Here is a 27991-nt window from a genome sequence, read left to right on the forward strand (position 1 = left end):
AATGGTCTGATGGCTCTTGTTAAATATCAGCAGACTCCTCATTGTTGGCAATAAAATCACGAGTGTGGCTATCCAGCTGCTTTCAAACTGCATTAAACTCGCTGTATGAAAGGTACGAAGCGTGAAAGGGGGGTCTGATTTGATCCACCTCTGCGTCAGGAACATGGGTAGTAACAGAGACGGAACGATGTCTGTGTGAAAAGCCACAGCCGGCATGCTGTGTTGTGTCTGTTGGTCTTTTTCTGTCACAGCGCTGGGTTCTGCAAAAATCGCATCACTATGTGAAAGCATGGTTGCGGATTATGCTGCACGCTTTTGAATGAGCAAAATCAAAATTGGAGATACTGGGGAAATGAAAAATCATCATTTGTAGCTTAATGGATGCAGATCAAACACTGGAACACACACACTGCAGCACATGCTATGTTGTGAGCATGTGAAACAGTCACTTTATGACCAATTTGTGGAAGTGGGGGGAAAAATTCTCCCAATGTGACCAAACAACCTTCTAGGTGGGAGTCCTGCACTTTAGCAATTGAGCTAACTGAGCACCTGTCAGGATCGCTGGGAGCGCAGAGCAGGTGAGAGCCCAAATGCATGACACAGCGCTGAGATATAGTTCAAGGGTATTTAATCCAGGGCAAGACACACAGGCATGAACCAAACTCACGAGTACAAGGAAACCGGTACATCCAAAAACCCAGAACAGGTAATGCATCAACTCGCAGAACAAACACAACCGACTGAGCAGACATGCGACCGTGAACAGAAACACCAGACATTTATACACAGGGACTAACAAGCAGGGCGGGAGCAACACAGGTGACTGGGATCAGGGTTAACGAGGCAGAGAGACAGAAGGGGAAACAGAGAGGCTGGATGGCAGGCAGATTACTGGAGGTGAGCAGACATTACACAAGTACTGAACACTGAACATATCAAGGTAAGAAGTAACAGATCAGAATAATAAAATAACAACTAACCCAGACACCATCAGAGATATCACCACTAACTAACACCAAGGAACACAGACTGAAGATAAAACAGAACTCAGATCAGTCGTGGGCAAAGCACTACAGAAGTACACAGACCAGGAACCTGTTTCAGAAAGCAGGTTCAACAAACTCTGAGTGTAAACCTGAACTCTGGGTTGAAGAACAAGTTCAGTCAACTCTCGTATGTTGAGCCTGATTGAAGCGCGTGCGTGGGGATGAAAAAAAGCCTCCGATACTACGATTCACCATGGCAACGGGTAAATAAAGGCAGGGCCTCCATTTTAATCGGGTGGAGCTAGAAATATGAATGCTGCCAACGCGGACCCTGATTGGCTGTAAAACACAGGAGTGGAGGATCGATACGTTAACAACGTTACATTTTATACAGCGTTGCTCATTCATCATTTACCAGACTGGAATTTCCTTAATGATTGATAAAGAGCTGGAATTCTCCTCCAGCCTGTTTTAAAAAGCTACAGGCCTGTTTATCCAGCTGTAACCTGACGGGACTAAATGCCGGTGGCAATAACTGAAGATGAAAATATTAATGGAACAGATTAGACACAGTTTAGGCTCCTCATGGACCTGTGATAGTAAAGCCACAGTCCGACTCAGTGGGTCTATTAATGATTTTTTTGTAATGTAAAATGTTTCTAGGTTCAAACTGACTGTGAAGTTTTTTAATAAATCTTGCTCATTTCGTATTTTATGAAATGCTGTTAAACACATTCAGACTATCAGCAGATAATGAAAAACTCACTTTTAAACTACATTTATTTGTTTCAGCTGCACCACAGTCATCCTCACTCAGAAATATTCACATCATATCCAGCTGATAACTACTATAGGAATGTTCAATCAGTGCGACTACAATGTGAAAGGTCACTGTTCACTGATCAGTTCTGTACAGATTACTTTAAACTGCAGCACTGTAGCCTTAATGTCCACACAGTCACTGAGTTATAAAGGACGGTGTAGCTTATAGATTTTATTCTGTGCTGAGGATAAATTTCCGATGTCCAACTCTCTGTCCATACATCGATGACAGATGTTCAAGATCATGTTTGGGTAAAAAAGAAAACGAATGGCCTATTTAGCCGTGATTTCGATGTTTCTAAAGACATAATTGTGTTCCAATATGTGCTTTGATATCGACAGAATAATTGAGGAAATGAAACGTGTGTCAGACGGCAGCTTCAGGCTCCGCAGGAGGAGTCAGAGAGAAACTCAGCGTTAGTTGAAGTAAACCTCCTCCAGAGCAGGTTAGGTTCACAGCTCAACTTACTCAGAGTTTTCACTAAACCCGCTTTCTGAAACGGGGCCCAGGAGTAGACCTGAACTAAGATACAGGACTAAGAAGTAAAACTAAGACACCAAGAAGACAGACATGAGTGAAACCCAAAACACAACAGACTATAAGACAGATACTGAACTGATCAAATCATCAAAAACCCACAGAGCGCTAAACTAAACATAGCCGACAGGCAGAATGTGACAGCACCACAGGATCTGATTAAAATATTCTGCCTTATGTTCTGACTCACCCTCTAATGATACAAACAATTGCTCCAATGCTAAACTTATATGCCAGTGCTGTAAATCATTACTTCTGCTTCTTCTTTGAATGTACAACGTAGTGATGAGCGTCTACACTGCCAAAATTACAAGAAGAAGAAGAACGTAGTGACGAAACTCGCTCTGTAGCGCAAGATGGCGACGTCCGTTTAAGGGGGACCCGTGGTTATGTAGATAGAATTGGCTCATTCAAAGGTAATAAAAATATAATTTAAAATAATTTAAATTTAAAATAGCTGTATGTTTTATAAAAGAAAGACAAAGCCTTGTTATGAGCTTTGAGATGACATGTAAGCCACTTTGCGTCCGCTGTCTAGTAATTGACACAGGTGTGTCCAAATGGTTGAGACACCAGCCAGATATTGTTTTTCGCTTTAGTCTTTTGTTTGGTTTAAACCAAAGTCGCTTTTTATTGAATGTTTAAAATCCGGTGAATCAAGTCTTATGTTTTCCATCTTGAAGCGTCTCCAAGCCTGAAAGCTTTGACAGCCATCAAGTCCATACACTATATCAGTCATAAATAACTATATAAATACAAAATAAAAGTTTAAATTGCACTTTAATAAATCCATCCATGTCTTTTCACTCTGTTTTATTTTTTAGTAATTCTGTTTTATACAGACAGAAATAAAGCAGGATGACCACTGCTCCACCCCTTAATTTTTGCTAAGGTGCTGGAAGCATCAATGAGTCCAAACTGATAAAAGAGATCAACACACTTAAATCTATGCAGTTTATTAAGGTTTCGGTCTAACAGACCTTCATCAGAGCATAACTCAACATTGGATAGGCAGGCAAAAATAACCAATCACATTCCAGTCACTGGCAGTACCAACACATCTGTGCACGCCCATTTACTGTGAGTCTATGTGCAAGCCCTGATGACAGAGGCTCCACTTCCTGGGAATTGAGGTTTTGAGTACTGAATGGCGTACTGTCATGCATGCCAATAGAAGCCTTACTTGTCCCTTAATAACACAATACAATGTAATCACAAAGGAAATGGGAATTTGAGAGGGATCAGGCTTGAGCCATCATAAATCAGAAGTCCCCCAGATCTATAAGAAAAGGACTAATGGTTATCAGGTGAGGGGCGCCACAAACCATAGACCATAAACTGTACATGAGAGATGAAAAAGAAACATCTTGGATTACAGCACAACACATCAAAATCCACATTGAGGATTTTCCCTGTTGTTTGGCACAATTGCCAGATGGATTATTCCCATCTTTTCCAGGAGCTAAAATATTCTGTTTAAAACCTGCCTTAATATTATCTCTGTGCCAGCGTGTTGCATAAGTTAGCAGCTCTTCTATAGACAAAGAGGGGAGGTCATTAAAATGCTGGGTATGCTAATGCCGGATCAGAGGCCAGTGTTTAAGAATAGCCTTCTGACAGAGTAACTTTTACCCTATTTTGTTTTGTAAAAGATCGTTCCAGTATTGAAATGCACTTTGGTAAGCCTCATCAATACACTGTAAAGAGTAGGCTCTGTCCCGAAAGCTCTTTTTTCATTGCAGCAGCTTAATCAATTAGTTCCTCAGTAGAATGACATTTGAGCGTAAATGACTCTTGGGTAAACCGTATTGCAGAGCTCGATAAGCACTGCTGGCTAGGCAGAATGTAGTCTTATCTGTTTATTTTGAGATACGGCTGCCACTGCATAATTCCATCATATCCAATAAAGACAAATGTTTATGATCATATTCAACAGAGAACTTAAGGTCAGGGGGTTCCTGTTAGTCTTAAAAACATATAAACTAGCATAATGCAAAAAGTAGAACTCATCAATGCTCCTTTACATTGTAGGAAGAAATCTCCAATGAAGGAGAAGTAGTTCAGTTTAAGGACCAAATTAGCTCACAAATAAATGGACAGGGTGGTAGTGCTTCCTCTGTGCAGATAATACTCAAGACCTCTTACAAGGAAAATCTTTGTGTAGAGGCTTTCCACATCTAAGGTGGCCAGAATAACATCATTGGGTAACTTTTTTAATGTTGATATCTATCTTTAATATATGATGGAAGCGTCTGAACAGATGGTTTAAGAAAGTGATGAAAACAGTTCATTAATAGATAATGGCTCTAGTAGAGCATCACTGATGGCTACAATAGGTTGGCCTTTGGGTTTAACCCCCCAAGTGGAGCAACTGTTGCAGGCAGCATGATAGAACTGTAAAGCTGTGACTCCCTCTCATACACTCACTCATTGCCTAGATCAGAGCTCATTAGATGCTCACATTTGGCTGCTTCAACTCAGTTTTGATTATACTGAATTCTCAGTAAATTATTAGAATTACACAATTTGTGATTGTCTTACATTTAACTCACTGCGCATCAGAACACTTACAATAAATTAGGTAGCCTGTATTCCAATTATTTTTAACTACCTAAAACAAGTGCATATAACCTTAAACATGTGGAGCTTCTGGTGCTGATTTCTAGCCTTGTAATACCAGTGCAAGTCAGTTACAGGTTGCTTAATTGCTTGTTAAGCTGCAGCCAATCACAACACTGCCTCCCCTCCCCCACTCATTTGCAGCCTCTTTGATCTATGCTTGAGATTAGGTGAGTGCCATGAGTAACAGATTTAATAATATAATCATAAATAAACATAAATCATGTTTGAGTAGCGTTAATGAAATATTCTGTGATGTCGCCTCAGTGACTTTAATTGGGGAGACTTGAAGTGTTGTTGTAGTGTTTGCCAACATTAGCCAACTATGTAGCAAGCTAACTCAGCAAAAATGCTGCAAATGACACCTTTTGATAGAAACATTTCTGCTGTTAAAGGTTTTAATAAATGCAGGACTGCACTCACGCCGAATGTTTCAGCAGCTCAGTTTAAAATATTTATTGACGCAGTGAAATCTTTGTCAAGTGACAGCAAGGTCTCTGTATAAGACGTGACACCTTGCTGACATCAGCACGTGAGTTTAAAAACTGTGCTGTTCAAGCTTTCCCCCCTGGCCGGGCCCCCGACTATGAATAGACACCACTGTAGCTACATGGTGGTGATTCTGTCGTTTGTCAGCCCTCAGTTGTAGATCCATTTGGTAAAATTTGTGGGGCAAAGAGCTGAATTTTTCCATATAAATCAGATTTATCTGAGATGCTTTTGCGTTCAGCCAAAACTGTTTCCTTTCAGTTTGGTTGTGGCACACCGTGATGAAGGATTAATAGCGCTTTATTAGGCTGGGACTCTGCCTTTCTGCAGACGAGCGCCGTCTTAAGTTTAACATAGTACATCTTATGATTAAAGCAGGGGAGGATGTCCTAAATGGCCACCTCGCATGTATTATATTTAATAGGCCTATCTTAATATTAATTGCCATTAATTTACCTCTTGCCATTAGTTATGGATATGTTATGGGTTTTTTCCAGGCGACATTGACTATCTGGGCTTCTGGCTTTGCATTTCCGGTCTCTCATTTTCTGTCACCTTTTCAGGCTGAGGATGTTCAGACAAAATACTCCCATCAGAGGACCGAGGAGAAGGGAGCAAACAAGACTTGCAACTTTCAGAGTTGGTCTCCTCCTCCATCCTGATATGGAAACATTCCACCCACAAAGGTATGTTTAATTACATATGCACTGTAGTGTTTCCCACAGACAAACAACTTGGGCAGTGGGGAGGCATTTTCTATTTGACATTTTAATCACTTATTTTACAGCTTACACTATAATTGAATCTGCGCCCTTTCCCTTCAGTTCCCTTTTCCTCACGCTTGCGCACACACCTGCTGCAAACACAGCGGCGTGCCCCGCCTCTCTCCGCCTCTCCCCGCCTCTCTCCGCCTCTCTCCGCCTCTCTCCGCCTCTCTCCGCCTCTCTCCGCCTCTCTCTCCCTGGATGCGTCTGCTCCGGTAACTTTTTCCACGTTTTATAAAGTCGCTAAAAAGACGGAGCTCGTCTGCTGGAATTTTCCACCCACAATTTCCTTCATAGCATCAGACGTAAAATCCAAAATGGGTCTGCCTGTAATTTACACTACTGAGTAAGGGAAACACTGCATTGTATGTTCTGAAGAGACTGCTTCACAAATACCTTGTAGTGATTTTTCTTTATGCAATTTTCATTGTAGCGGAAGCTTAGAAGAAAAGTTAAGGTGCCAGTGTCCTTGTCTGCTGAGGAGTTCAACGCTGTCCTCAGAAATGCGTTTCCAAGAGTGGGCGACACTGATTTTGAGTTGGCAAGAGTAGATTGTCATAAAGAAACCACAAGACTTCAAGTTTGTCCACTATCACCATCTGTGCTGAAAGCCAGCAGAGAGCTGAATCGATCAGCTTTATATATATACTCCCAAAGGTACTGTACACTGATCATACCCTGAGCTGAATGTCGTCTTAATCATCTGAATCTGTAATGGCTCATTCCTATTGATGCGCTGGAACACCGATGCATATAACTGAACCATGTTATAGCAACTTTCACTCTACTTTTTAAAAGGAGAGTCTGGAAGAGCAGGTTGGAGAACAGCAAGATGGTTTTTGTTTGTTTGGTTTTTACCACCATCAAATCTGTAACGCAGGCATAATTTTAGCAGTATATTGTGGGCGTAAACTAGAACCCGACAAATGTATCGGCCAGCCGATCTGATCCAATTACATTTAAATTGCCGTTTATAACATCCAATATGACTATTAAAAAAAGAAGACTGAGTTAGATCACTCATGTCATGAGTGTCATAGATTGCCCACCAGGTGGCGCTTTGCAGCTCCCCTGTTAACACTGCGTCACCACAAAAACCACAAAAGAAAACATCAGCTTCATTTATAGTGAAATGAAATCTCAAAGTTGCAAGTCCTGGTTGTAGACAGTCATGTAGTATTGGAGACATTCAAGAGCAGGTCACTGTATCGTAGACGGTGTGTTTTAGAGCCATATGGTTGAGAAATGGTTTCTTGTAGCTTTGGATAGAATTAAGAGTGCTGGTAAGGGGATAAAACTAGATGTGAATATGCTGCATTGAAAATGGTCAATATGTGTAAGGTAAAATACACATGCTGCTTCTGTTTACAGATGGCTGAAAAAGTTCCACCTTCTAGCAGCAAATATTTATTGATGAGCAGTTGTTTAAATGTTCAGTTGTTGAGACCGTAATCTATTTTATTAACATAATCCAATTAGGAAAAGGTTTTATAAAACGGCCTGTTCTAAGTGTAGTTTATACCAGAAAGCGGTCTATTATCCAAATCCTTTTCAAAATCTAAATATCAGTTCTTTTTCACTTTAAAATCTGCATTGGCCCCCAAAAACCCATATCAGTCGGGCTCTAGTGTAAACATCCAGATCAAATAAACAATACGTGTTGTTTTTGATCTCTGGCCAAAACCTGGACCAAGATGATATGGGCACCCATTTTAAGCTCTTTCTAGGCTTATTGTATATTTCATAATGGCATATTGCATCTTTGGCCAACAAATGGGGTGTTCTGGTATTTTGAAGGATGACAGGAGGTCCATACTTCACAAAACTGCCTGGAGAGACCTAATACAATGGCGAGGGATGTAAGTACAGTTATCAGCACTATCATTATCCAATTAACATTTTTTATCAAAATTATTACCCAACCAAAAGTAATTTCCTTTTGAAATGTTAACAAGCGATTGTTGCCATTGTAATGTAACAGTAAGCATGTTTTACAGCTCGAACGTGAATCTCATGACACAGAGAGAGTGGAAGTAGCAGATGATGATGCTGATGTAAGCTTTTGTCTTTACTAGGGACTGAATATAAAACTACTAATATAATGTTTTACATTTTTAATGTTTCCTCTAGGATTTACATGAGTGGCGTGCACTTCACAAGACAAGATGAGGAATACATACAAAGTCTGCAAACTGAGCAGGAAAGGGTAAGCACACAGCAGTGTTTTATAAAATGTCCCCTCTTCGCCCAGGTAATGTATGTTAAACACTTACGTTAGTGCAAGCTGTAGGCCTATATTTTGTAATGTTGTATTTAACGGTAATGTCTTTACTCAGGTGTTTGTGTTTTGTCAGGACACTCTGGTTCCTGAAGAGACCACTCCTCAAAACATCTCATCTGGGTCCTCTGATACCACTGCTGGCTTCCTGGATTTGAGTCATGTCAAAGAAACTACCGAGTAAGTGCTAGTTTCATACTTCCATTAATGGATTAAATGAGTCGCGGCCATCAGGCCAATAAAGTGCTACATACAGATTTTGAATGTTGCAAGTCCCACCTGAAAAAGGTTTCTGGTGGTTGTTGTTCTAGACCAGATCTGAAAACCTTACTGACAACTCTGGCATCAAAAGTCTGGATTGGAGAGACGCCCAGCAGTAATATGATCAATGTATGCAGAGAAAACATAATGGATGGTGCCATGCGAGCCTTTACAAGAAGGAGTTTCAATCCAGAGGCCAAATTAAGCGTCATATTTATGGATGACTTCATGCAAGCAGAAGGTTCAGTGGATGAGGGGGGCCCTACACGGGGGTTTTTCCGACTGCTCTCAGAGATAGCAGCCTATTTACAGGGCCACAGTAAGAACCTGTCCCTGGACAGCCACGGTTAGTACCCACACATGCCATTAATCTAAGTCATATTCTAACAAATTGATTGTATTCCTGGCGGATTAAGATTTTAGATTTGAGTTATAAACACCTTATTCTGCAGAGATTTGCCACCTGTTAACCACTGCAAAATGTACTGTTCTACATTTCCATTATGCAGCATTACACAGAGGTCTCTACAGAACCTATGGAGTTATGATGGCTGTGGCGCTGCTGCATGGAGGAGTGTTGCCTTCTTTTTCTGGAGAGGCTCTACCAAAACCTCTGCTCTACACCACCACCGTGGAGGGACGGGACCGGCTGGTTCAGGCTGCCACAAGTTTCTACGTGGAAGGACAAAAGACCTCCCAACAGTGAGTATTGTGTATAGTCCCACACTTTATCTGTAATGCTGGCTACAAATTGTAAATTGCATTTTAACTCCTTAATTTTGTTGATGGCAGAGCTACAGTGCTTGGACCAGATTTGACTTATGTTTTGAGGAAAATGCTTGGGTGAGCTCACATCAATATTTATGCTGGAAAAACAAACCTGCATGGTGCCACATACTGTTTAATAGAGCACTTGCTTCTGTTTGATTGGGCCACTGGTTGACTGGTCACAATTTTGTTGTGCGACACTCCTGATTGACTTAACCTATGGAAATTGCTTGGTTCTCATCACTGGGGTGTTGGGCAGATGTGCTTTTTTAAATGTATTTTCCTTAACATGCTGTCGTATAAATCGTGTGTGTGACATGGTACCTTGCAGGACAAACATACACCTTCTAATCATTTTGGTTCTTTACAGACTTTCTGAAGGACTGAACACACTTGGTCTCCTGGACCTGATGAAAATTCACGCCAGCATCTTGAAGGAGGTGTTTTCTTCATCTGAGAGGCCTCTAAAGGCCACAGACTTGATCTCCCTGTTCCAAGTGACACTGTCCCCTCCTGGAAGCAACCGGTGGCGCCTGGAGAAGAGAGTGGAAGGGTACTGGAGAGACTTTCTTCTAGATGTGGAGGGTAAATAAAGGATTCACTCTTTTTGAGTGACTCTGACTTGCTGACACAAACCTGCAGATCATCAGATGTTAATTATTGTATTACCTCACTATTTTACAGATGGTGTGTTTGAGGTCACAATGGAGCAAATTTTGGTGTTTGCCTCTGGAGCCGACAGAGTACCCGCTCTTGGTTTTTCTCCTCACCCAACGCTGAACTTCATTCACGACGCAGGGCGGAAGTACCCTGAAGCTAACACCTGTCTTGTAAATTTGAAACTTCCTATCCATGACACTTACAGACAGTTCGCCAAGTTTATGTGCGATGGCATTATTCACGCTCCCACTTCTGGTCTGGCTTAAAGTCACTGACAGCTATTTTCATAATGGCTGAACTTTGAATGTCCTGCCTGCTAACGTTGTTCTCAGGTGATGATGTTAAGATGATTTGAGGTAATTGTCTACTTAGGTCTGTAGTTGATGACCAGTGTGACACGTCCTAATTAAAAGCTCTGAATAATCAACCAAAGTAGATGAGGTTTGTTACAGAACTTGAGCAATGCTGTTTGAAAGTGCATCTCTACTAAGAAACTGCAGCCACGTCTCCCTATGCTGCCAGCAAGCTAACTGCCAGGTTGTAGGCCTGGTATTGTAGGAAATTGGAGATATTTTCCACGCAGCTAAGTAAATAACTGTTAAACATTTATCACTAACTACGTTTTGTAATGTCACATGTTTAAGTAACGTTTCAGCGGACAGCTTTAGGACTGTAACACATTGGTGATTGAGTTTCCTGCCATTAACGTTATGACTTTTAATTATTATTTTTAGTTAATGTTATACCGGGAAGCGGATTTTTATTACTTGGTAGAAACCATCGACTGTAGAGTCCCAATTAAAGACAGGGCAACATTTACTGTTAATACCATGAAACTGAGTGCCAGATTCCCCAACCGGCCAACCCCTTTTTCTTTCAACCTCTCTGGCATGCTCCCATTCGATACTGATATAACGTTACATTTTAATTATTTTTAGGCGATGGAACATTAACCTTACTGACTGTGTTTTTAAATAAGGAGCATCTGTGCTGGAGGGGTTTTCTGACTGCTAACTGTTAGCTGTGGTGGTGGGAGGCGGCTGGTCCGGTTTGAAACGGATCGCTGGAATGTATTTCCCCCATTTATAATCAAAACACTAGTGGGGTGCAGTGTACAGCTTGGACAGATAACATTACACTGTTGTGGAGGTTGACTTCAGGGAATAAAGTAAGATTATAAGATTATTGTATTGTAATGTCGTCATCATATTGTATTTTCTTTTTTCTTTCATTACTGTTTTAATGTTTTATTTCTTTAAAAGCCCTTCTAGGGACGGGTGTTAAACACTATGGTACACACATCGGATTCCTTTATTTAGTTTATCTATGTTAGATGTATTGGTCCCTAATAAAAATAAACTGGAAAAAACAAAAATAAGACGGCTGGTCGTACCCAACCACTCGAGGGTAAGAATACCAGCGTAAGCCAATCAGGCAGCCAGCTCACCTGTGGAACAAAGAAGTCGGCTGGCCTCATCCCTCATCTGTGTGCATGATATGCAAGTTTCCTTGCACCTTTAGCAGCAAAGCAGTGGTAACTTATTACTTCATTCCTATGTTTAGACAGAAATTGTATTTGAAGGTAAACTACATTAAATGTAGAGGGTTTTTCCACAGGCTAAAAACACCAGGGTAATACACCGCCATCAACATCTCATCTCTATCCCTGCACCTGCACAACTTCACCTGTATGAGTGTAATCAAATATAGCTCTAATCATGAGAGAATGCTGCGTCCTGTCTGCTGTGTCGATTTTAAATGAGCCTGATAAAACAATAATTTGATAATAGTGGCTGACAGGCATGCATATTGGTTCATATCTTCATGTATTCTGTTTTGGCAGCATTAGAGACCTCCGGGTATCAAGCCCCATTGGTCCGGACAGGTGATTTTGGACGATCCAGCTACCTAATCACTGAAGAACACCTGAGATTCCTGCTTTCATGTGGATTTGTAGCTACGCAAATTGCTGAAATCCTGGATGTATCAGTCAGTGCAGTTAAACGAAGATTGAGGTATGAACAACAGTTACAAGGCGTACACAAAATATTGTGTTCTTTTGTCAATTTATTCACTAGATTTTTGTTTTCTATCTTACTATATGTTCAGTGAAATGGGTAGACTTCTCAAGCTGGCAGTGGGTAAAGTGGAATAAGCTAAAGTTCAGTATCGTAATGTAATGCATATAGGTCAGACATTAAATTTGGGTGACACACTTGGTCATTCTGAGCATGAAAACCAATGGCCATGTTCTTTACACTCCAAACCAATAGTTTGGTTTAGTTTATTATTGAGGAAAAACGTTCTTGAGGAAAACTTTTAAACATATTTATTTTTTTCTTCAAGGTGTAGTTATTACTGAAGCTGCTATTATTATTGATGCTGTTATCTTTATCAGAAGTTTGTGTAAGATGGTCACGTTCAGTAAAATGCAAATACACTCAGATTGAAATTGAGTTCTGTTCTCTCCCAGGCGCTTCAACTTGCCCTACCTGATGAGGTCTGCACGTCTTTCTAATGCAGAACTTGATGAAGTCAAGTCAAGCTGCAGTCGGTTGGAGAAAATGAAGAGATGGGAGCAAATGCTGTTTTGGCCAGACTGGCTGCTATGGCTGTTTGAGTGCAGAGGAGAAGAGTGAGAGAGAGTTTGATTGGAGTGAATCCAGAGCGTTGTCTCACCGACTGCACCGGAGAACCTACAGTGCTGCAGGACCCAACTCGCTGTGGCACATAGATGGGAACCACAAACTCATCAGGTACATGCGGATGATAAATTAGTTACAGTGAGACTAAACACTCAACTAACAGAATCATTTACAGGGCTCTTCAGTGCAAGCTTTTCACTTTAAGAGTGAATATTCTGCATGCAAATATGAATTTGTTTTTGCCGTACTGGTGTGCGTTACTTCTGATGAACTATGATGACATCAGAATAAACAAGCACAGATCCTGCACAGATGCATGTTGTTAGGACACAAGTTAATATTCAGGTTTCTTTCCTAGTTTATTGAACTGTCATCAGGTTTTTATAAATTGAGGTGTCCTCTGTTAGGTTACTTGTAATTATGAGATGTTTTCTGCGTGTCTGTTTTGTATTATTGATGCACTGACGTTACATGACAGTGTTTCCCACACATAATGTATTTGTGGTGGTCCGCCACAATATCAACGCTGACTGCCACAAATTGAAGATTATTTAATTCTTTGTACTACTTGAAATGGATCCGTGGTGTTTGACTGTAGAGTTGCGTGCAGTGCATGTATTCGCTCAGCACCTCGCTACCTCCCCCCCTCTCTCACAAACACATTGACAACTGAACCGTCTGTAAACAGCTGCTCCTCTTTGTGCAGCCTGAATCAAAACATGATCATGCGCTGCAGGAAGGCTTGTTGCCAGCTTTTCCGCGCAGAGAAGATCACTGAATCCATCTGAAGCTGAATGGTCGACGTTAGTATCATAAACACGGCTGCACAAATCTGTCCAACACGACGCTGTCAATTTCTGAGACCCACCTTCAAATAAGTTATTAGTAAGCATGTATGGAGCCTAGTTATGTTAAGAATAGCCTACAGCTGGGTGGCCGAGGTTAGGACACTGTACATGGCTACTAGTCAATGTCGACTGCCCCCCCCCCCCAGCCACAGTTACGCTGTCATCCTGTGGGAAACACTGCATTATGTACAAAATTGCACTTTGACTGCACCCCTATATTTTTGGCAGGGGTAAGCATAGTATCCTGAATTTATTAATGTAATCTTAACACAGAATAACAGCTTTTTGTTTCGTTTGTAGATGGAGAATAGTGATCCATGGCGGAATCTGTGGCTTCAGCAGGCCGGTTGTGTTTTTGCAGGCTTCAGATAATAACAGAAGTTGCACAGTGTTTGACCAGTTTGTTCAAGCCACTGCTAGGTATGGAGTCTCGAATAAGGTGTGACCATGGGGGAGAAAACAATGCTGTCTGCTTGTTCATGAACATTTACCGTGGATTAGAAAGAGGAAGTGCCATCCGGGGCAGAAGTGTCCATAACCAGCGGATGGAGAGGCTTTGGGAGATCTCTGGAGAGGTATGACTAATGTGGACCACCAGCTTTTCACCTTCCTTGAAAATGAAAGAATCATTGACTGTACCAATGAGCTGCACTTGTGGCCGCTGCATTATGTTTACCTGCCACGGATTAACCGGGACCTGGAGGTTTTCAGGCAACAACGGAACAACCGTGGCTCGCGCCCTGTTGGCCTCGCCATATCAGATATTTGTCCAAGGACGTCTTCAGAGGCAAACACAACCGCTCACAGCCATGGCAGAGATTTTTGGATCCGACACTGCTCAACAAGGGGCTGCGGCTGCAGTTCCTGTTCTGAATTGGCAAGAAAGAGTAAAGTTCCTGCTAACCGATTCGGTCCAAGCCGTGCACAGACGCGACAAGTCCAGGATGTGGACACTCTGGCGGGACCGATTGGTAGTCTAGCCATAGATAATGTTTTGGCCATGCCTCTGTATTGTTCCCTTGTTGTTTCCCAGTTAGTCTCTCCGTGTCAGCTAGAGGAGATACCGGTAGACCAGACCGCTCACCTGCTGTGGAGGGGGGAGTAATTGACCAGTTCAGCTTCAGTCTTCTTTACCCTCCTCTTGGCTCTCTTCTCCGCCTTGCATACACCCATTTATAATAACAGTGGCATTTATGCTCTTACAATCCCAACTGTTCTTCTTTTTGATGACAGTATATTTCTCTCTGTGTCTCAGGATTATACAACAGTTTCTTGCCAGTCTCTTTGCCAACTCTGGATTCCCTAGCTTACCTCCCCTCTCAAGGTAAGATTACATTATAATAGCTTCACAGTGTAAGGTCTAGTGGCAGTGTAAGCATTGTTTCTAATTAACATGTGGTGTGTCTCTCTCAGGACGGTATCCTGCACTCTAATCCAGGGGATAATGAATCCCTGAGGAATGAGAGGGTTAGATGCCGTGATAACACAGGTAAACCAAACTTAATAGAACTTAACTCAAACTTTATGTCCCTGCCACCTTTTCATTTCTTTGCAGCTCACAGATGTGTTTTTGTCAGTGTAGTTACTGGGTCAGTTGCAGAACACAGGCCCTCCTCCAGCTGATAGAGAAGATCTCTCCTCTCCCATCTGTCAGTATGAAATGTGAATGGCTGCAAGACAAAATGGATAAACTGACAGCACGTGTGTCTGATTGCAGGTTTAGAGACAAAAGTGAGTGGAGCTAACTTTACGTCCTATAAATGTAGCTACATAGCATTATTAGTGACTCCTGTTGCTGCTATTTTTATTTCTGATGCTGCTGCTATTAGTATAGATGCAGATACATGTTGAACTACGCACTTTACAATGCTCCAACCACACCATGTTCACTCCGCCTTTTACTGCCACACTGACAGCTTATTGCTCGTATTTTCCTCTGCTCCTCTTGCTTTCACATTCGCTTGTCATTTTCTGCTGCCTGTCACGTAGGTGTCCTTTGCAGAATGAGGAGAGGGAGCCAACTGTTAAATGTTACCGTGCTCACACTGTGCGAGTGAAAATCATTAGTTGCTTTTTTATATACAGTCTGTTAGTTGCACATTGATAATAATAACCCTGTGAAGTATCGATTTATGTACTTATTTTCCCCACCCCTAGTAACCACAGGGGTCTTGATAAACATTTCTTTTCTCCTGTAGACTGCTGTGTGCAGTGTCCAGTGCACAGAGAGAACTTCGCAGTGGGAGAGCCATTCAGACAGCTGCCCTGTAACCACTTCTTTCATTCAGAATGGATAGTACCATGGCTGGAACTGGTGAGTCATAACAAAGAGAGTTGAGCTTTTGTAAAATAAACTCACAAAACAGATCCTTAATGGCATTTAATAGTTGATATGATATTCACAGTGCTCATTCAGGCATTAGGACCTAAAGGAATTTAGAACATGCTACCTGGTAGAAACATTTATGTGGTGTCGACTAAAAATAAACATTTCCTATTGTTTATTGTAATGAAGGAACAGTGTTGCCCAGTGCAAATACGTGACGAATTAATGTGTTCTAGGAGAGGAATGGAGGTTAATGGCACTTACAGTAACAAACAATAAGCACGTATATATATCATTTTGCCAGCTTTACCTTTAGAATTGCCTTAAAGGAATGTGAAATTACAATCAACTAAACATTATTAGATGCTAAATGCAGAATTAGTTCACCCATGTTGAAGTTGCCCTACTATACCAGTCATTTAACATTAGCAGTGTGGGATTTTGCTGAGGTATATTTGACTTACCAGACAAAGGTCACAGAACAGCCTGAGCATCGTGTGCAATAGGACTTAAATAAGGAGTCCACTAGTTATAACTCCCCATCAGAGTATCCACCCTCTACATGGACGCCGCAAACAGGAGAGATGGTCCTTCTGAGACACCTACCTTTCTCATCCCTCGTTCTCCTCGCCAAGACACAGCGCTTGTCACGTTCTCTTTGCTATCTGTGGCAGTTATAATCATCTCAGTCTGATATTTCTTTGTATTTTTGTTTAATTTATTTAATGCCTTTCTGCACCATGTAAACAGAAACCCGTACAGACGTCCTAACAGTCGATTGAGTTCAACCCCGTGTCTTCTCTACTTGCACCTCTCAAGCAACTCCATCTGCCTTGAAATGCACCGCTGCAATACGCTATTGTGGAGAAATGCCAGACTTGATATGATACCGTGTCCTCTTTACACATCAGAAAATGTGCTAAATCCTGCAGCTGAGCCCTCAGTGGCATATGGGATGGCTGTAGGGGTTACTTTCACTCTTGGCATTTACAGGCTTTGGACCTAATGTAGCCCTGCAATAAATGTTGTGTTTTTGAAGGATATAATGATATTTTTTTGTTGAGATTAGGCAGGAAGATATTGATCTCTGGTTATTCTGCTGGTGTTTTATTGGATTGCATTATAAACCCATGGGCCAATGACGGGCAATTGATGGGGTATCTTTGAAATAAAAACCTTTCTCGTGGTTGTCTAGCTCTGTGGTTGTTTTTGATGTAGAGTCAGATGCAGATGGTAACGTTTCTGTTAATGAAATGACTTCAGTAGGCAGTTTAAATGGTATTCACACTGCTTTCTTGTTGCTTTATGATATATCCAGCTATATCAATTAAGACTTGGTCGATAATTAATCTTAAATGATGTTAGTTTCCCACCCCGAGCACCTGGTTAAAATCAGGACATTGTCATTATTTTACCATTTCATCAGGATTAAGGGTATAGGCTAGTCTATTATGCCCCCTGCTGGTCATAACTCTACATTCAATGAAAGAGGAAAGTTTCATGTTATTCCAATGGTCTGTATCCTAAACCAACATTTAGTGAGTACCACTGTTGTAACTGTGCAGCCACACTATTGTTGATGTAATGATATAAAACTAAAGATTGTTTTTATTGAAAGAGGCAGTAGTGGAGCAAAAGGAGGCCATTTATCTTAAATGATTTATAACGTTATAATTTAATGTCATAAAACCGCAATCCAGCTATTACATTTTATAGGTTACACACAAAAGGAAGAAAAGGACCAAGAAATAATAGGTATGTTAAATAGTGGCAGGCAAACCCCCCAGGCTTACAGAAATGGTTTAACCCTACTACTCTGCAGCCAATGGAAAAGTACAACACTCACCCCTTCAAACTGTGTAACTGGCCAAATGGCTCAGAATCGCAGGAAATCAACATGTTGACAGCACGTTATCAACACGTTATCAACACGTTATCAACATGTTATCAACATGTTATCAACACGTTATCAACATGTTATCAACACGTTATCAACATGTTATCAACACGTTATCAACACGTTATCAACACGTTATCAACATGTTAACATGTTATCAACATGTTATCAACATGTTATCAACATGTTATCAACACGTTATCAACATGTTATCAACACGTTATCAACATGTTATCAACACGTTATCAACACGTTATCAACATGTTAACATGTTATCAACACGTTATCAACACGTTATCAACATGTTATCAACACTTTATCAACATGTTATCACCACGTTATCACCACGTTATCACCACGTTATCAACACGTTATCAACACGTTATCAACATGTTATCAACACGTTATCAACATGTTAACATGTTATCAACATGTTATCAACACGTTATCAACATGTTAACATGTTATCAACATGTTATCAACACGTTATCAACATGTTAACATGTTATCAACACGTTATCAACATGTTATCAACACGTTATCAACACGTTATCAACATGTTATCAACACGTTATCAACACGTTATCAACATGTTATCAACTCGTTATCAACACGTTATCAACATGTTATCACCACGTTATCAACACGTTAACACGTTATCAACACGTTATCAACATGTTATCAACACGTTATCAACACGTTATCAACATGTTAGCAACACGTTATCAACATGTTAGCAACACGTTATCAACATGTTAGCAACACGTTATCAACACGTTAACACGTTATCAACACGTTAACACGTTATCAACACGTTATCAACATGTTATCAACATGTTATCAACACTTTATCAACACGTTATCAACACGTTATCAACACGTTAGCAACACGTTATCAACACGTTAGCAACACGTTATCAACATGTTAGCAACACGTTATCAACACGTTAACACGTTAACACGTTATCAACACGTTATCAACATGTTATCAACACTTTATCACCACGTTATCAACACGTTATCACCACGTTATCACCACGTTATCAACACGTTATCAACACGTTATCAACACTTTATCAACACGTTATCAACACGTTATCACCACGTTATCACCACGTTAACACGTTATCAACACGTTATCAACACGTTATCACCACGTTATCACCACGTTAACACGTTATCAACACGTTATCAACACGTTATCAACATGTTAGCAACACGTTATCAACACGTTAGCAACACGTTATCAACAAGTTATCAACAAGTTATCAACACGTTATCAACATGTTATCAACACTTTATCAACATGTCATCAACACGTCATCAACACGTTATCAACACGTTATCAACACGTTATCAACACGTTAACATGTTATCAACATGTTATCAACACGTTATCAACACGTTATCAACAAGTTATCAACACGTTATCAACACGTTATCAACACGTTATCACCACGTTATCACCACGTTATCAACACGTTATCAACACGTTATCAACACTTTATCAACACGTTATCACCACGTTATCAACACGTTATCAACACGTTATCACCACGTTATCAACACGTTAAGACGTTATCAACACGTTATCAACACGTTATCAACACGTTAGCAACACGTTATCAACACGTTAGCAACACGTTATCAACATGTTAGCAACACGTTATCAACACGTTAACACGTTATCAACACGTTATCAACATGTTATCAACACTTTATCAACACGTTATCAACACGTTATCAACATGTTATCAACACGTTATCAACACGTTATCAACATGTTATCACCACGTTATCAACACGTTAACACGTTATCAACACGTTATCAACACGTTATCAACACGTTATCAACATGTTAGCAACACGTTATCAACAAGTTATCAACACGTTATCAACACGTTATCAACACGTTATCAACACTTTATCAACACGTTATCAACACGTTATCAACATGTTATCAACACGTTATCAACACGTTATCAACATGTTATCAACACTTTATCAACATGTCATCAACATGTTATCAACACGTTATCAACACGTTATCAACATGTTATCACCACGTTATCAACACGTTAACACGTTATCAACACGTTATCAACACGTTATCAACATGTTAGCAACACGTTATCAACACGTTATCAACACGTTAGCAACACGTTATCAACATGTTAGCAACACGTTATCAACATGTTAGCGACACGTTATCAACACGTTAACACGTTATCAACACGTTATCAACATGTTATCACCACATTATCAACACGTTAACACGTTATCAACACGTTATCAACACGTTATCAACATGTTAGCAACACGTTATCAACACATTAACACGTTAACACGTTATCAACACGTTATCAACATGTTATCAACACTTTATCAACACTTTATCAACACGTTATCACCACGTTATCAACACGTTATCAACACGTTATCAACACGTTAACACGTTATCAACACGTTAACACGTTATCAACACGTTATCACCACGTTATCAACACGTTAAGACGTTATCAACACGTTATCAACACGTTATCAACACGTTAGCAACACGTTATCAACACGTTAGCAACACGTTATCAACACGTTAGCAACACGTTATCAACACGTTAACACGTTATCAACACGTTATCAACATGTTATCAACACTTTATCAACACGTTATCAACACGTTATCAACATGTTATCAACACGTTATCAACACGTTATCAACATGTTATCACTACGTTATCAACACGTTAACACGTTATCAACACGTTATCAACACGTTATCAACATGTTAGCAACACGTTATCAACAAGTTATCAACACGTTATCAACACGTTATCAACACGTTATCAACACTTTATCAACACGTTATCAACACGTTATCAACATGTTATCAACACGTTATCAACACGTTATCAACATGTCATCAACATGTCATCAACATGTTATCAACACGTTATCAACACGTTATCAACACGTTATCAACATGTTATCACCACGTTATCAACACGTTAACACGTTATCAACACGTTATCAACACGTTATCAACATGTTAGCAACACGTTATCAACACGTTATCAACACGTTATCAACACGTTATCAACATGTTAGCAACACGTTATCAACATGTTAGCGACACGTTATCAACACGTTAACACGTTATCAACACGTTATCAACATGTTATCAACACTTTATCAACACGTTAGCAACACGTTATCAACACGTTAGCAACACGTTATCAACATGTTAGCAACACGTTATCAACACGTTAACACGTTAACACGTTATCAACACGTTATCAACATGTTATCAACACTTTATCAACACTTTATCAACACGTTATCACCACGTTATCACCACGTTATCAACACGTTATCAACACGTTATCAACACGTTAACACGTTATCAACACGTTAACACGTTATCAACACGTTATCAACATGTTATCATCACGTTATCATCACGTTATGAACATGTTATCAACACGTTATCAACATGTTATCATCACGTTATCAACATGTTATCAACATGTTATCAACACGTTATCAACACGTTATCAACACGTTATCAACACGTTATCAACATGTTAGCAACACGTTATCAACATGTTAGCAACACGTTATCAACACGTTATCAACATGTTATCAACATGTTATCAACACTTTATCAACACGTTAGCAACACGTTAGCAACACGTTATCAACACGTTAGCAACACGTTATCAACATGTTAGCAACACGTTATCAACACGTTAACACGTTAACACGTTATCAACACGTTATCAACACGTTATCAACACTTTATCACCACGTTATCACCACGTTATCACCACGTTATCACCACGTTATCAACACGTTATCAACACTTTATCAACACGTTATCAACACGTTATCACCACGTTATCACCACGTTAACACGTTATCAACACGTTATCAACACGTTATCACCACGTTATTACCACGTTAACACGTTATCAACACGTTATCAACACGTTATCAACATGTTAGCAACACGTTATCAACACGTTATCAACAAGTTATCAACACGTTATCAACAAGTTATCAACAAGTTATCAACATGTTATCAACACTTTATCAACATGTCATCAACACGTCATCAACACGTTATCAACACGTTATCAACACGTTATCAACATGTTATCAACATGTTAACATGTTATCAACATGTTATCAACACGTTATCAACACGTTATCAACAAGTTATCAACACGTTATCAACACGTTATCAACACGTTATCAACATGTTATCACCACGTTATCACCACGTTATCAACACGTTATCAACACGTTATCAACACTTTATCAACACGTTATCAACACGTCATCAACACGTTATCAACACGTTATCAACATGTTAACACGTTATCAACACGTTATCAACACGTTATCAACATGTTAACATGTTATCAACATGTTATCAACATGTTATCAACACGTTATCACCACGTTATCAACACGTTATCAACACGTTATCAACACGTTAACACGTTATCAACACGTTAACACGTTATCAACACGTTATCAACACGTTATCAACACGTTATCAACACGTTAACATGTTATCAACACGATATCAACACGTTATCAACACGTTATCAACACGATATCAACACGTTAACATGTTATCAACATGTTATCAACACGTTATCAACACGTTATCAACACGTTAACACGTTATCAACACGTTATCAACATGTTATCAACACGTTATCAACATGTTATCAACATGTTAACATGTTATCAACACGTTATCAACACGTTATCAACATGTTATCAACACGTTATCAACACGTTATCAACATGTTATCATCACGTTATCATCACGTTATCATCACGTTATCAACATGTTATCAACACGTTATCAACATGTTATCAACACGTTATCAACACGTTATCAACACGTTATCAACACGTTATCATCACGTTATCATCACGTTATCAACATGTTATCAACATGTTATCAACATGTTATCAACACATTATCAACACGTTATCAACACGTAGTCAATGTGTTGTTAACATGTTGATAACGCGTGAAAAATTAACAGCTTGACAAAACAACCATACGTTGTTTGCACTTTGTCCACATGTTGTCCAAAAAATCCTCCTTTATCCTGAATGAACAGAGACGAGAAGAAAGTGAATCCAGGCGCTGCGTAAAGGGGACATTTCTTGGCGCTCGTTGCTTTAACGCTCACGTTCAGCAGGTACAGGAGAGGATGCTGGGAGCTCACCAGCGTTCTCTGCCAGGATGTGTAGAAAGAGTGAGCGCTCAAGTTCAGCATGAACCACGTTATAGTTTAGATTCACGTAGCTGTGAAGATCAACATCTCTGCGTCTTCCTCTGTGATGTTCGTTCCTTTCTGAAATCAGGACAAACCCAAGCGAACAAGAAGCTCGGCCAGAAACTAGGACTTGTGTTTTGAACCTCATGTAAGCTTGTTCTGTTTTTATCATTTGAGAAATCCGGCCGAGGTGAAGTCTTTCATTTCAGCCGCAGACCGATATCCTCCCTATATACCTGTCTGAGTCAGAAATCAGTTCATCACCTACAGTTGGTCCAAAATGCTGCCGCTCGCTGCAGAAAATGTGAGCACATCAGCCCAGTGTGAGCGTCCTGCTTCCTGTTTCTTTTAGGACGCACTTTAAAATCCTTCTGATCACTTTTAAGGCCAGACATGGGCACGCACCTTCTCTGAGCTTTTATCCCCATATGAGCCAGGACGCAGACTGAGATCCTCTAGTAGGGCTCTGCTAACTGCTCCAAAGTCTAGGCTCAAAGCCAAAGGGGACAGGGTCTCTGCTGTCAGGGCCCCTACAGGCTCAGAGTCTGCTCCTGGTTTCATCTCACTTCTTAGACACATTTCTACAAAAAGCTTTCACTGTGTGACGCCTCATTTATTTTCCTTTATTGACAGATGGATTGTTTTAAAGCTCTTTGTTCCCCGTGTTGAAAAGTGCTCTACAAATAAAGCTTTTATTATGCAGAGGAGGTGTGCAGTGGCTTTGGACCAGCAACGGACCCCTCGGCAACCGGTCCGGACCACAAGGACCGCGTGGACCACTAGTTCATATTTCTACAGACGAGACAGGAGGATGCTGGGAGAAAAGAGAGGCGGGAAGCTGAACTACCTGGTGAGGTCTGAAAATGAATCTGTGTCTGATAGATGATTCCAGCCGTCGTCGTACTTGAAACAAGTTAGCATAGCATCGCCCTGACTGAGCAGAACTCCATTTAGAAAACAAGCGTTTTAAAAGATGTTTGCTTGTCATCTTGAAGACAGACCTGACAGAGCAGGAATTCATATGTTCAACAAATCAGCATCATTTTGATCAGTTTATTGAAATGAAATCACAGCAAAATGTTTATTTTGGCTTCAAACCGCTGCAGGAAACCAGATTATTGAATTAGATCTGAGTGCATAAACAGCACTTTAATAACATAACATCTTTGAGTCCAACAGATTACTGTAAGCTTCTGATTTCCTCTGGTAACAGTTCATGACCTGTGTACTGGAACATAATGACTGCTAGTATATTGTGCTGGAGTCTACTGGTCCCTGGGTTGGTTTTACTATGTTGTCTGTTTTGTGTTGACTTGTACTGACTACAGATGAAAAACAGCCTTCTGGCTAAATCTGGCATATTTACTGAAATGTTTCAGCTTCAATGAAAAATCCAGCTTTATCTTTGAGGAATGAACAGAGAGACGAGAAAAACCAGAACCTGGAGGAAAGAGACTAAAGAAGTGGAGTTTCTGCTGAGTTCTGAGATCAACGTCTGAAGGACTCGGTACGCTTCAAACAAACTAGATCACGTGACGTCTGTTTATACCTGCTCCAAATGTCAACGCTGGAAGACAAAGATCACAGAGTCCAGATGTTTCAGAGGCCTGAACCAGGTCCACTGGAGGCCTCTGGGTTTAACTGCTGTGCTTTGATCCAGTGTGTAGTGAGGAGGAAGAGGCGCTGAATAAACAGGGACTACAAAAACACTACAGACCACATTTGTGTTCAGGCTGAACAAACCTTTGTTCTTGTGAAAGTCTGACTGAATCAAATCTTATTGTGTCTTCATTCTCTGAGTCCATTTTAACAGCTGGCTGCTTTCTGTTCTGTCACTAAATGTGTTGCTTTCTGTTTAACTTGCATCCTGCCAGGGTTGGTGCTGGAATAATCTGAGCTGGACACTTGAGACTTGGACTCGAGTCCTTTTCAATGTTCTCATTAAAGGAGTCGACACAAAGAGAAGCTTTGACTCTTCGTTTGAAACTGGACCTTCAATCAACTGTTTCCTTCAACAAGATTTGTTGTGGCTTCAGAAAATGTGACAAATTGTGACGGGTCCAAAATCTAAAGACAGCAGCTTCCAGCATCTTCTAAATCCTGCTGCTGTAGAAAGTTCTGACATGTGGTTTAACTTGACTCTTAACTTCCTGTCAGTGGTTCTGATTTCCTGCAGCTGCTGACTTCTCTGTGTCTGTAGAAATAAAGTTTGTTTGACTGCACGCATTAGAACGAGCCACAAATATCCAGAGAGCCGCAGCTGTTATCCAGCCGCTGGGAGGTTCACAGGAAACACGCCCGTTCAAGCCATGTGACATCACGCTGACCTCACTCTGACATCACTGATCAGCAGGAATCAATAGTGAGTGTGTAGACTGTGTGTGAGAGTCAGTAGGAGGAGTCAGAGTGAAGAAGAAGCTGACAAAGCGTCCTCCTGTCTTCATCCGTCCTCCATCAGCTGCTTCACCTCCATTTTCTCTCTGATCCAGAGTCAGATCGGATCAATGATCAAAGATCAAACAGGTTGATCGGCCATCAGAGGAGTTGGATCAGTGGAGCTGCTTCTGTTCCTGCTTCTCTCTGCAGAGGAGACAGAGGACAGTCAGACAGAGACAAACACAGAGACTCTGACCTCAGTCTGCATACTGACCTTTGACCCTGAGATCAACTGATTTCCATCTCATGAGGACTCCCTTCTTGTCGTAGACTTTGCACCAGTATGTTCCTCCGTCTCTGTCTGTGGGGGATTTCAGGGTCAGACTGAGGTCTCCAGTTCTCAGCAGGTCTTCCTTCATCTCTGTTCGGTCTCTGTAAACCTGGTCCTGTTGGTCAGGCTGGTCAGAGCCGTTCTGATACATGTGGACCGTCTCATAGGGATCATAGTGGATCCACCTCACTGTAGCGTCCTCAGGCAGGTTGTCTGTGGTCTTGCAGGGCAGCAGGACAGACTCCGCCCCCTCCTCCACCTCCACCTGACAGACTGAGAGGACAACAAAGCAGAACATGAGCTGCACAGACAGCAGCAGCAGTTTGAATAACTTTATTGACAGAAGCAGATGAGAGCAGCAGCTAACAGGGGACAGAAACACAGGAAGCTGTTGGAGATGATCAGAGTCTTGATGCTGCTGGGATTGTTTTGTCCATGTGCTGCTTCACAGTAATGTCTCCTGTCAGTGTTGAGCTGCTGGACTTTTACATTTCTGGATCTAAAGCTGAACTTTGAAGAGAAGAAGCTTTCAAATGTTTTCATCTCTGTTCTGTAAATGAATCTCAGCTCCACATGTTCAACATCAGTCCAGAACACCGAGACACACAAACATCTGATCTGGATCTGATCCCAAACTGCTCTTCCTGCTTCATCAATATTTGGCCTTTTCTTCTGCCGACTCTGAGCCCACTTTTCTTTCCAAACGGCTTCAACATGATGTGAAGAGAACTGAGCATCAATCTTTCATTGATCCAAACTATTAAAGCTGCATTTCTTTGTTCTGAGTGATCAACACATTTGGTTTCTTTCAGCTTTCTTCTTGATCAATACTGGAAATCAATAACTTATTGATCTCATTCTTTCCATCCATGGAAATGATCTCCTGGATTATTCTGGTTTCCTGTTATGACGTCATTTCTGATCACCTGCTGAGCATTTTTACACTGAAATATTGGTCCTTTTATTTTTTAAAGTTACTTTGCTGGGCGCTGGATAAAAAAGCCAAAGCTGCAGGTTGCAAAGAGGTTGGAGATTTTCTGACTGCATCAGTAATAATTTACAACACATTTGTCTGTCCTCCCCAACATCAGCTGCTCTCACTATCTCTGAGTCATTTTTCCAGGAAACAACAAAAACCTACAGTTACCGCATCCATCGGGTCTCGCGCTTCCGACTTCCACAGCGTGTGTGCACGCGCATCCATGTTGCCTGGTAACGAACGCGCCTGCGGCGGGACGACGGAGTTTACCGGAAACGACACATTTTAATTTGTGATGGGCTGAACGGCTCTGGCATTTAGCAGCTACAGAGATGAGGCTGTGAACTCGGCACAGAAATGATCGTCCATTAATGAACAACTTGGAGGACGTTATCTCTTAACTTACTTCTCAGCGTGAGAAATACAAGGTGTGAGCGCGTGAACTGGCTGAAATGCGCGAGACTTGAGAGCCCTGCCGACAGTAATTAAAGACTTCTGACTTTAGTTGGTCTGCAAAGCAAAAACACTTTCCTCCCTCGTCTCTCCCCGATCAGCGCTCTGCTTCTGCTTCTTCTTCTTGTTTTGTGGCAGGTTGGCAGCCAGCATTTAGGAGCATTACAGCCACCTACCGGACTGGAGTGTGGAACAGATTATGTGCAGACTAACATAAAAACCAAATAAACAAATATGCTTTGATATTCCCCATGCTTTATCCCCAAGGAGGTTCTCGACAGTGAACCTAAGCTCAGCTTTCTCTATAACTGCTGCTATTTTCCTCCTCGCCTCTACACTCAACCAGCACATGTTGAATGCTCTCTACACTACTACATTTTACACAGTGCCCAGTTGGGTGTTTACCTATTTTATAAAGTGAATGGTTAAACCCTGTGTGTCCTATTCTAATGACGGTCTCTGTCTTCCGGCAACCACCCAGTTTTCTTCCCAGACCAACATGATTCTGTATACTGTAAAGATGTCTTCCAGTTTCATTTAGTTCCCAGTATTCTTGCCATATTTTTTGCATTTTCTCTTTAATGACTGTTTTAGCTTCAGATTTACTTAGCGGAACTTGTATATCAACTGACTTTGATTTAAGTGCTT

At 40.8% G+C, this 27991-nt stretch overlaps 4 protein-coding genes across 5 annotated transcripts; 3 read left to right on the forward strand and 1 right to left on the reverse strand.

Annotated features, from left to right (window-relative positions):
• Window positions 1–8028: 8028 nt before the first annotated feature.
• On the forward strand, window positions 8029–9466 carry LOC119918800 (G2/M phase-specific E3 ubiquitin-protein ligase-like). The gene is made up of 5 exons (XM_038739486.1): window positions 8029–8080; window positions 8352–8427; window positions 8576–8679; window positions 8811–9106; window positions 9270–9466. Coding segments are annotated over exons 1-5 (675 nt in total). The 5' UTR covers window positions 8029–8078.
• A 55-nt stretch (window positions 9467–9521) lies between these two features.
• On the forward strand, window positions 9522–11373 carry LOC119918803 (G2/M phase-specific E3 ubiquitin-protein ligase-like). Its single transcript, XM_038739488.1, has 3 exons — window positions 9522–9603; window positions 9899–10113; window positions 10213–11373. The coding sequence occupies exons 1-3, from the start codon at window positions 9596–9598 to the stop codon at window positions 10452–10454; spliced, it is 465 nt and encodes a 154-aa protein (XP_038595416.1). The 5' UTR covers window positions 9522–9595; the 3' UTR covers window positions 10455–11373.
• A 3203-nt stretch (window positions 11374–14576) lies between these two features.
• Window positions 14577–25169, forward strand: LOC119918802 (E3 ubiquitin-protein ligase RNF115-like). Of its 2 annotated transcripts, XR_005447502.1 has the most exons (6): window positions 14577–14652; window positions 14937–15005; window positions 15095–15170; window positions 15264–15412; window positions 15880–15995; window positions 23908–25169. XR_005447502.1 is itself a non-coding variant. In XM_038739487.1 (5 exons), exons 2-5 carry the CDS (start codon window positions 15141–15143, stop codon window positions 24088–24090), a joined length of 483 nt encoding a protein of 160 aa, XP_038595415.1. In that variant the 5' UTR covers window positions 14663–15005; window positions 15095–15140; the 3' UTR covers window positions 24091–25169. The 2 variants fall into 2 exon arrangements, 1 of the variants encoding a protein (XP_038595415.1); XM_038739487.1 differs by lacking the exon at window positions 14577–14652 and having other exon boundaries at window positions 14663–15005; window positions 15259–15412.
• A 51-nt stretch (window positions 25170–25220) lies between these two features.
• On the reverse strand, window positions 25221–26933 carry LOC119918804 (V-set domain-containing T-cell activation inhibitor 1-like). Its single transcript, XM_038739489.1, has 2 exons — window positions 25855–26933; window positions 25221–25784 (listed from the first exon to the last, which is right to left on the reverse strand). Exons 1-2 carry the CDS (start codon window positions 26207–26209, stop codon window positions 25720–25722), a joined length of 420 nt encoding a protein of 139 aa, XP_038595417.1. The 5' UTR covers window positions 26210–26933; the 3' UTR covers window positions 25221–25719.
• Window positions 26934–27991: the final 1058 nt, after the last annotated feature.

Source organism: Micropterus salmoides, unplaced genomic scaffold, assembly GCF_014851395.1.
Source record: "Micropterus salmoides isolate LMB-PRFRI ecotype aquatic unplaced genomic scaffold, ASM1485139v1 Ms_hic_scaffold_2430, whole genome shotgun sequence".
NCBI classification, from domain to species: domain Eukaryota; kingdom Metazoa; phylum Chordata; class Actinopteri; order Centrarchiformes; family Centrarchidae; genus Micropterus; species Micropterus salmoides.

Coding starts and splice junctions, on each gene's coding strand:
- LOC119918800 (XM_038739486.1), top strand. Junction 8,428..8,575: donor TGCAAACTGAGCAGGAAAGG/GTAAGCACACAG, acceptor GTGTTTTGTCAG/GACACTCTGGTTCCTGAAGA. Junction 8,680..8,810: donor CATGTCAAAGAAACTACCGA/GTAAGTGCTAGT, acceptor TTGTTGTTCTAG/ACCAGATCTGAAAACCTTAC.
- LOC119918803 (XM_038739488.1), top strand. Junction 10,114..10,212: donor CTTTCTTCTAGATGTGGAGG/GTAAATAAAGGA, acceptor ACTATTTTACAG/ATGGTGTGTTTGAGGTCACA.
- LOC119918802 (XM_038739487.1), top strand. CDS start 15,141: ATGAGAGGGTTAGATGCCGTGATAACACAG. Junction 15,413..15,879: donor TTGCAGGTTTAGAGACAAAA/GTGAGTGGAGCT, acceptor TTTCTCCTGTAG/ACTGCTGTGTGCAGTGTCCA. Junction 15,996..23,907: donor TAGTACCATGGCTGGAACTG/GTGAGTCATAAC, acceptor TTTATTATGCAG/AGGAGGTGTGCAGTGGCTTT.
- LOC119918804 (XM_038739489.1), bottom strand. CDS start 26,209: ATGTTCTGCTTTGTTGTCCTCTCAGTCTGTCAGGTGGAGGTGGAGGAG. Junction 25,785..25,854: donor AGTTGATCTCAGGGTCAAAG/GTCAGTATGCAG, acceptor TCTCCTCTGCAG/AGAGAAGCAGGAACAGAAGC.